We start from the raw sequence: 10000 nt of genomic DNA, 5'->3' as shown, positions 1-10000 counted from the left end.
TGTTGTACTGGATGGCGACGGATCTGATACTGCTGTTGAGACTGAGGATGCGGTGGATGCCACTGTCGTGGTTGTGTTAGATGCGCTTGTCGGGACTGAAGCGGTGGTGGATGTGCCGCTTGAATCTTGTGATCTAGTGTCGCTTGCTTCCGGTGTGGTTTCTGCTATTGTTGTTGTTTCTGCTGCTGAACTTGATGTTAATGTTGAGTTTGCTGTTGACTGTAGTGTCATGGATCCTGAAATGTGTTGAAGACAAAACGTCCTTTAATCAGTTCATCAACAACTTAAACACGTGCATTCTCGTTTGCACTTACGTTCGCTAACTATAGCTGTGTCTCTTTCCCTCTCACCATCTCTGTCTCTGTCTGACTATGTCTCCGTGTCTGTCTGTCTGTCTGTCTGTCTGTCTGTCTGTCTGTCTGTCTGTCTGTCTGTCTGTTTCTCTCTCTCTCTCTCTCTCTCTCTCTCTCTCTCTGTCTATCTCTCCCTCTCTCTCCTCTCTCTCTCTCTCTCTCTCTCTCTTCTCTCTCTCTCTCTCTCTCTCTCTCTCTCTCTCTCTCTCTCTCTCTCTCTCTCTCTCTCTCTCTCTCTCTCTCTCTCTCTGTCTCTCAGTTGCATTACAAAGAACAAACGGACAATATGAACACTGACGCGGAAACTACCATGTCGGGAAAGGTTTGGACATTTTGAACCATCCCTATGATCGGTGCATTGTCAAACGATTTATGGTTTCGAAAATATATGTACACCGATTTCCCTTCCCCTCCTTCCCCACACCCATTGCACCTCGGTTCGACCGAAGCTAAGTTAAGAATAAATTCCTGTTGTGCAGCGGGTTAAAGTATACCCTCATACCTCGGAGATATAACTTCACTCGGTCTGAACGACCTCACGTGACATGTTATATGGTGGAAGAGAATGCTGTCGCTTATTTTCCTTCTGAGGATGAGGGTTTAACATGGATCGGGAACTTACAGGACAACCGCGGCTGTGCTTGCAAGTTTGGATAGTTCTTTCCGTGACTGAGCATCGTTTCAGTCTTACCGAACTGAGGGTGGAAAATAAGCGACAGCATTTTCTTCCACCATATAACATGTCACGTGAGGTCGTTCAGACCGGAGTGAAGGTATATCTCCGAGGTATGAGGGTATACTTTAACCCGCTGCACAACAGGAATTTATTCTTAACTTAGCTTCGGTCGAACCGAGGTGCAATACCTCCTCTCTCTCTCTCTCTCTCTCTCTCTCTCTCTCTCTCTCTCTCTCTCTCTCTCTCTCTCTCTCTCTCTTTATCTCTCTCGAAGGGTACGGACGTGCCCTGCGAGAGCTGCGGATTTCGCGGACGTGCCCTGCGAGAGCTGCGGAATACCTCCTCTCTCTCTCTCTCTCTCTCTCTTTATCTCTCTCGAAGGGTACGGACGTGCCCTGCGAGAGCTGCGGATTTCGATGGAATTTACCTAGTTCAACTGTGCTTTAAGTTCCAAAAATTGCTGTGCAAGGATATAACAGTGCATATGTTCTTCATGTGAAAGATATACTTGTGGATTCATTTTTCTGCGAAGATACAAACGTATTTCTTTGTTCTTTTGTGTGAGTATTCGCGCCCTGGACAACACATGTCATTAATCACTGGCTGGCACTGTTATCTTGTAGCTGTAGCCTGGGAGTGCCAGAGATAGGAATGTTCCTGCAGTCCTGTGGAAAGTCACAACTGTATTTGTACTGTTTGAAATCTCACTGTTGCTTGGAATCTTTTAACAAGTGTGTATTCGCGCACTGGACATTGTTCAAGATGTGCTAACAATAACATCACGCGGCTCGTCTGTGACTGTACTTCAACAGACTTGTATCCGGTGACCAGTCATGATGGAGATTATAACGAGAATAACAAGTTACATACACTTGGCTTGATTTCATATAATGTAATGATGTCAAACTCTGATGGGGTCGTTCGTGACAAAATACAACTAAAAACATGTCTATAATTACTCGTTCAAAACTACAAAGATCTTTGGAATTTATTGAACACAAAAAGGATCACAATGAAGTAACTTTCACATGCAAACCCTGTTGCTTCCCGACGTGGAGGGCAGTCATCCGATACAGATACGCGATTGACTTGCCTTCCCGAGGTTACTCCACAAAATGGACAGATTACAAACGCAAGAGCGGACATGTTGAAATTATTGACTGTGAAGATGACTACTCGGCGTCATCTATCGTCATCACCCCCACCCCAGCGCAGCTGGACCAAACCACTGTTCGTCTGCACCATGCGAGCAAGAAACTGCTGACCATGCATTTCTATCCTAAGACCAACATGTTTTTGGTCCAAGGCAAGCTGTGCCAGGACTGGGTGAGAGATGATTTTCAACGCTTGCAGGGAGTGGTACACGGGCTGATGGACCTAACCAACATGTCTGGCAGTGCGTCACACGCCGTGTACAGCACCGTACCTCTGGACACGCCCCCTACTGCTGTCAATGCTTCCAGCGCTGTCGCTGCTGCTACTGAAGGTGGCGATGACTCGGACATCAGCGTCTCAAGCGACGACAGCACTGTCGCTGCTGTTACTGAAGGTGGTGATGACTCGAACATCAGCGGCGTCTCAAGCGACGACAGCACTGTCGCTGCTGCTACTGAAGGTGGCGGTGACATCGTCTCGAGGGACGACAACACTGTCGCTGCTGCTACTGAAGGTGGCGGTGACATCATCCTCTCGAGCGACCACAGCACTGTTGCTGCTGCTACTGAAGGTGGCGGTGACATCATCATCTCGAGCGACCACAGCACTGTCGCTGCTGCTGCTGAAGGTGGCGGTGACATCATCGTCTCGAGCGACCACAGCACTGTCGCTGCTGCTACTAGAGGTGGCGGTGACATCATCGCCTCGAGCGACCACAGCACTGTCGCTGCTGCTACTGAAGGTGGTGATGACATCATCGTCTCGAGGGACGACAACACTGTCGCTGCTGCTACTGAAGGTGGCGGTGACATCATCGTCTCGAGGGACAACAACATTGACGCTGCTTGTACTGAAGGAGACAATGACAGAAACAGCCGCCGCACCCGCAGCTGTCGCTGCAGCAGCAAGAGCCGTTGCTTCTCCCTCGGCTGCAGCAGCAGCAGCATCAACAGTCTCATCAACCACCACTACAGCAGCAGCAGCAGCAACAGTCTCATCAACCATCACTACTACCGCCACCGGCCCACCAAACGTTTACTCAACAGCACATCAGCCATCCCAGTCTCCCCTTGTCTCCACGTGGGGAACATCAATATCCTACAATGTATTACCCACCTTGGATGAACGCCTTCAGGCAGTATCAACTCAGCCCCTTTATGCACGCACACACCCAGCCGTCCTTCTATGGGCAGTGGCCCCCCGGGATGCACCAAGCATCCTACTAAGTAGTTTCAAAAGGCTACTTTAAGCATACAGTAGAGCGTGAGTGTATGTGTGTATGTGTGAGTGTGTATTTTATCAATTGCGGTGTCTAAACTCATGTAACGGTAAATACACTAATGAGTGTACCTAAACGAGTGTGATTTCGCGGATGTGATTTCATAACTATTAACTATGTCGTTCAACACCTCCAGACATTGTGTTAATTTTGTCCACGACCCCCCAAGTATTCTGCTGCTTTAAACACTGTGAAAACATCTGCATCCAAACACGCGTGTGTTTCTTCCTTGTGTGTGTTAATCTTTGATTCAAACCCGTTTGCGGAGAGACTATGAATGCCTCTGCTTAAAGAAAGTGAAATCGTGTTAGCGTTGTGGGGATTTAATTTAGCGTATCGTTCATCCCTGTTCGAACTGTTTAATTTTATTTTATCATATTCTGTGTGTGTATGAGTGCAGTGCTGGCAGGTACATTTATAATTGCTGTGCATCGAACGCTTATAACATTTCGCAGATTTTTTTTTTTTTTTTTTTTTTAAATTCCGATTTACTACTTCTCACTTGACTTTTCCGTTAAGTTAGACAGTTACTGAAATTGTAACTTGTTTGTTTCACTTTTTGCTCTTTTGTGCATTATTTTTTCTCCGTGTTTGTTCATTGATTTAATCTCTGTTTAATTTGTTCTCAGATTTTTGGTTGTTGATAATAATTTTGTTTATTATAACTATTATGAATTCAAACGTGTCAAAACACACTCTCCAGGTTGGACATCTTAATGTCTATCATCTCGTTAACAAAGTGCCTGATATATGCGTGCTGCTAAACCAAGGCGCACAGCCAGTTCATGTTTTTGGGATGAGCGAAACACGGCTCGACTCGAGAATTGCCGATAACTTGATTTACATTTCCCAATACTCTGTTTTGCGACGCGACAGCGCAAGGAAGAATCAGACAGGCATTGCAGTCTATATTCATGAATCAATTTCTGAATGTGCAACACGAAGAACTGATTTAGAGGACGACAATATTGAGTGCATTTGGATTGAAGTAAAAAACTGTAAAACCTCGCCTCTACTCATAGGTTATATATATCGTAACCCTGCCGAAACGTCGATTTGGTCAGAATATTTCATTCAGATGATGGATAAAGTCAAATCACGCAATAAAGATATTTTATTGCTTGGAGATTTTAATATTAATTTGAATAAGCCTCAAACAGTATGGAATTCAACAACAACTTTATTAGGTCTTCATCAACTGGTTCTGAACCCAACAAGAATAACAGACACAACTGCAACTCTTATTGATCATATATATACTGATAATAAGAAGATTGTTTCAAATGTGTATGTGTCCAATTCCAGTATCAGCGATCATAGGCCTATTTTTTGTTCGGTCTCTATGCGCTTGCCTAAATCAGGACCAAAAGGCCACACGACCATAGAATACAGAAGTTTTAGACATTTTGATGAGTCTGCATTTTTTCGTGATCTTAGTGAAGCTCCATTTCAGAGCGTTTTTGATTTCAGTCTTGCAGATGATGCTTTTAATCACTTGTATAGCATTTTAAGCACAATTATAGATAAGCACGTGCCCCTGCGTCAGCATAGAGTAAAACATGCCAGACTTCCGCCTTGGTTAACATCAGATATTATAGAGGCGATGGCACTGAGAGATTATTTCAAGGAAAATAAGATGACAGACGAATATAAACAGCAGAGGAATGAGGTGTTAAACCGAGTGAGACAATCAAAAACCGGTTACTTTGATAAATTGATTTCCGATAAGAAAGATACTGCAACAATTTGGCGGGCAGTAAATGAAATCCTTGATAAATCTAGGAAAAAGTCAACTGCTAATCTAACAAAACTATCTGCGGAAGAATTTAATAATCATTTTATATCTTTAGCGGATAAATTGAAGGCTTCTGTGGCAGAAACATATTCTCCGGGTACAGATAACTGTTTTGAAAAATTGGACGAATACTGTCAGCGGAACAGAATAAACAATGAAGCGTTTATCATTCCTCCGATTGCAGTTCATGAGGTCGGAACATTTATTGAAAACCTGGAGAATAAAAAGTCCATGGGTCCTGATAAAATACCCGTGAAGTTATTGAAGCTTTCTCTACCGTATATTGTGGATTCGCTCACGTTCGTATATAACCTTAGTATTGAGCAGAACTTTTTTCCGTCTAAATTGAAAAGCGCCAAAGTCATACCCCTTCCCAAATGTAAAGATCTCTCAGACCCAAGTAATTTTAGACCCATTTCTTTGCTGCCTGTTTTGTCAAAACCATTAGAACGGCATGTGCACAAGCATCTTCTTGCTTACATAGAAGAACAAAATTTGTTCCATCAGTTTCAATCCGGTTTTCGGTCCAAGCATTCTTGCCACACAGCTCTTACGTCTCTCTGTGAAGCTTGGCTGTCAGCAATGAACAAGTCTGAAGTTACAGGAGCATTGTTTTTGGATTTTAAGAAAGCATTTGACTTAGTCGATCATTCCATATTGTTGAAAAAATTACACTATTATTTGAGAAACGATTTGGTCTGTGACTTCTTTAAATCGTATCTTGCTGACCGGACACAATATGTCACTCTACAATGCCAGAATTCGTCTACTGCACTAGTAAAACATGGCGTCCCTCAAGGGTCTGTATTGGGACCTATTCTCTTTTGTATTTACGTTAATGATTTGCCTTTACATGTATCGGATGATAAAGTCAAATGCGAGTTTTTTGCAGACGATTCGTCTATTCATACCAGTAACACCTCGTTGGAATCAGTAAATTCTTCCCTGAAGAACACTTTGGACGAAGTTGCGAAATGGTGCACATCAAATGCCATGATACTGCACCCAGAAAAAACTAAAAGCATTGTTATTACCACAAGACAAAAGCATCAGATAAGTCCTCTTAAATTACAACTGTCCTTAGGTACAACTCAAATACAGCAAGTTAAAGAACATCGCATACTTGGTGTAACTGTCGATGAAGAAATGAAATGGCAAACACACATAAGCAACCTCTGCAAAGTGTTATCAAGGAATTTGTATTTGTTGTCAAAACTCAAACATTACGCGAAGTCTGAAACATTAAAAATGTTCGTTCATGCTCACATAATGCCTCATATTAATTTTGCTTCGACATTGTGGGATGGCTGCAGTGATGTTCACTTATTGAAACTCAATTCTTTGTACCGTCGTGCTGCAAAACTTATCATGTATGAATCGCACATGTCTACAGAAATGAAGTTAAACAGCCTTAATTTCCTTCCCCTAAAAACCCACCTTGCATACAATAAGGCTGTCTTTATGTATAAATTAGTTCATGGTGATGTGCCCAGTTATGTGCAATCCTATTTTACACATGTTACGAAGAGGTATGGGTCTCAAAATTTACTTCCTCCAATTCCTCGTATAGATCTTTATAAATCCAGCTTAGCTTTTTCAGGATCATCTCTGTGGAATTCTTTGCCAATAGAAATCAAACGATCCGCATCATTAAAGGCCTTTAAAAGGCAGTTGCACACACATTTGATCACACTATAAACTGTCCCTGATGTTTAGTTTCCATTGTGTACTCGGATAATGTATGCAATGCTCTTAAGTGTTTGTTTGTTTTTTAAATATTGTATATGTAGTTAATCTGAATGTGTAATCCCTCGTCCCCCTCCCCCTTCTTCTTGAAACTTTAGCTGCCTGTATACATGGCCCTGTTCGGCAATACATTGCTGTACTTTTTTAAGAAATGTAAAAAACATTTACGTTTGTTTGTATTTGGTTTTGTTTTATATGACTTTGTGAGTCCAATATTTTGTATGTTTATACTCGACCATTATTTTGATGTTTTATTAGTTTAATACTTTGATGAGGTATGTGCGCAGTCTTTGTTTTTGTTTACAATTATTCTTTGTATATGTTCCAAGGACAGGTTGGAAGATTAGGCTAAGCCTAAAACCTTTATCCTTATGTAATAAAGTTCTGAGTTCTGAGTTCTGAGTTCTCTCTCTCTCTCTCTCTCTCTCTCTCTCTCTCTCTCTCTCTCTCTCTCTCTCTCTCTCCCTCTCCCTCTCTCTCTCTCCCTCAAATTTACCAATTGATGTGCAATTGGATCTTTTTGAGAAGTGTGTACATCCAATTTTGCTGTATGGTTGTGAGGTGTGGGGATATGATTCATTAGACATATTATCAAGGTTTCAATTGCGATTTTTAAAAATGCTTCTTGATGTATATAAAACTACACCCACCTGTATGGTTTACGGAGAGCTTGGTCGTTATCCAATTAGAATTGAGGTACATTGTCAGTTACTGGTTTATTGGTATAAACTGATGAAAGAAATGAACGATGGTGCGAATAAGATGTCCTGTTTAATGTTAAAACTACATTTGAAGTTATACCATGTACAAAACGTTAAATTGCCCTGGTTGTCGCATGTCAATACTATGTTAAATAAGTTGGGTCTATCATATTTATGGACAACTCAGAGTCTTGCCGTCTCAGGTTTTAAAAACGTTGTAAAACAAAGGCTAAGAGACCAATTCCTGCAGGAATGGAACACTGACGTGAACGCCAACAGCTTGTGGTTTAATTACAGAATATATAAAAAGGATTTTTGTCTGGAAAGGTATTTGCTTTGTTTGCCTAGGAAATTCCAAGTTAAATTAGCAAAATTTAGAACAAGCAATCATAAGTTGCCAATACATCAGCACAGATTTTTTAATGCTCCTAGAAATGAAAGATTGTGTGATATGTGCGATAAAAAAAATGAATTAGGTGATGAGTTTCACTATTTGTTCATTTGTACCGACGAAAGTATAGTGTCTGAAAGAAGAAAATTAATTAGTCCTTATTACCGATCTCACCCAAATTGTTTAAAATATGAACAGTAAATGAATTGTAAATCTAAGATAAAACTAATGAAGCTAGCAAGATTTGTAGCCCACGTTAAGATTTTAGTATGTTAGCGTTACATCTAGTTTCTTTATTGGTATGTATATGTATGTAATACATGCTTTTGTTTTGTTTTGTGTTTTTACAAAAGATGCATGGCATAATGGTATTGCCAATTTATTTCGGCTGTATATTATCGTTGTCCGCTTAATGTATACATATTATCTGTCTGATCTCTTACCTGATTTTGTTAAACCTATTTTTATTTTATTTTTGTTTGTATGTATGGAAGTGTATATTGCCAATTTATTTTGGTTGTATAGTATTGTTGTATTTGTCCGCTCAATTTGTATACATATATTAACTGTCTGATTTGTTACCTTTTTTTGTTAAAATTATATCGTTGTTTCAAAGCCCTCTGGGCCCAAAACAATAAAATACTTGACTTGACTTGACTCTCTCTCTCTCTTTTTTTCTCTCTCTCTCTCTCTCTCTCTCTCTCTCTCTCTCTCTCTCTCTCTCTCTCTCTCTCTCTCTCTCTCTCTCTCTCTCTCTCTCTCTCTTTTTGCTTAGATCAGGACTAGCTGTAAGAAAGGTCCTACGGACCTAATGCTATCTTTCCTGTAATAAAGTTCAATGTTCAATGTTCAATGTTCAATGTTCTCTCTCTCTCTCTCTCTCTCTCTCTCTCTCTCTCTCTCTCTCTCTCTCTCTCTCTCTCTCTCTCTCTCTCTCTCTCTCTCTCTCTCTCTCTTCTCTGAGAACTTTTCTTTGGGGGGTCAATCGACTGTATTGCTTGTTCGTTCTCAAGCTTGGTGTTTGGATGATTTACGCATCGAAGCTTTCGCAAAAAGCAGAGGGAACACGTCTCATTAGTCTAATCAAAAATCGATTTTGAACTTGTGCAAAAACACTTCAGAATTAATCGGACGTAAAAACACTTTACTTTCGGTGACTGCGGCAAATCAGTAAATGTATTTATCTGCCAAAGGTATTACTCCTCTGTTGTCACAAAACCTAAGCTTCCTTACGCCTAAACATGGTTTAATGCCACAATAAAAGTAAAGAAAAGGCTTTTAATTCAAAATCAAAGTTGTAGTAGATGCAACATTAACTAATTTTTCTGATCTATTTCTGATCTATATCGAAAACATGAAAAATATGTCTGGGGATATCATTCCCAGGAACTCTCGTGTAAAGTTTCATGAAGATCGGTCCAGTAGTTTACTCTGAATCGTTCTACACACACACACACACACAGGCACACAGACAGACAGACAGACACACACACAGACACACACACATACACACACACACCACACACACATATACACACACACACACACACATACACCACGACCCTCGGCTCGATTCCCCCCTATGTTAAAACATTTAGTCAAAACTTGACTAAATGTAACAAGTCGCGTAAGGCGAAATTACTACATTTAGTCAAGCTGTAGAACTCACGAGATGAAACTGAACGCACTGTATTAAGACAGTACAGCTTCGTCAATCCCCGCGTGTAGGAAATCGCTCACCTTCCACGTGCAAAACGTAGTGATATTGACACGCCAGATTAGTGCCGTAGCTAAGCAGGAAAGCGCTTTTTTCTGTATTCTTGTTAACTTTCTGAGCTTGTTTTGAATACAACCTATCATATCTATGTTTTTGGAATCAGGAAATGATCACGAATAAGATGACA

General features: G+C 41.0%; 1 protein-coding gene across 1 annotated transcript in view; it reads right to left on the bottom strand.

Annotated features, from left to right (window-relative positions):
• LOC138958580 (uncharacterized) overlaps window positions 1-10000 on the bottom strand; it is a 28497-nt gene that overhangs the window by 3785 nt on the left and 14712 nt on the right. The window contains exon 3 of the mRNA XM_070329778.1: window positions 1-236. This exon is cut by the window's left edge and continues 195 nt beyond it. Coding sequence (XP_070185879.1) covers window positions 1-236 — 236 coding nt within the window. The remainder of the gene's footprint in view (window positions 237-10000) is intronic.

This window comes from Littorina saxatilis, linkage group LG2 (genome assembly GCF_037325665.1).
Source record: "Littorina saxatilis isolate snail1 linkage group LG2, US_GU_Lsax_2.0, whole genome shotgun sequence".
Classification (NCBI taxonomy): domain Eukaryota; kingdom Metazoa; phylum Mollusca; class Gastropoda; order Littorinimorpha; family Littorinidae; genus Littorina; species Littorina saxatilis.
Note: the sequence above shows the minus strand (reverse complement) of the source record. Positions and strands in the feature narration are given on the sequence as shown.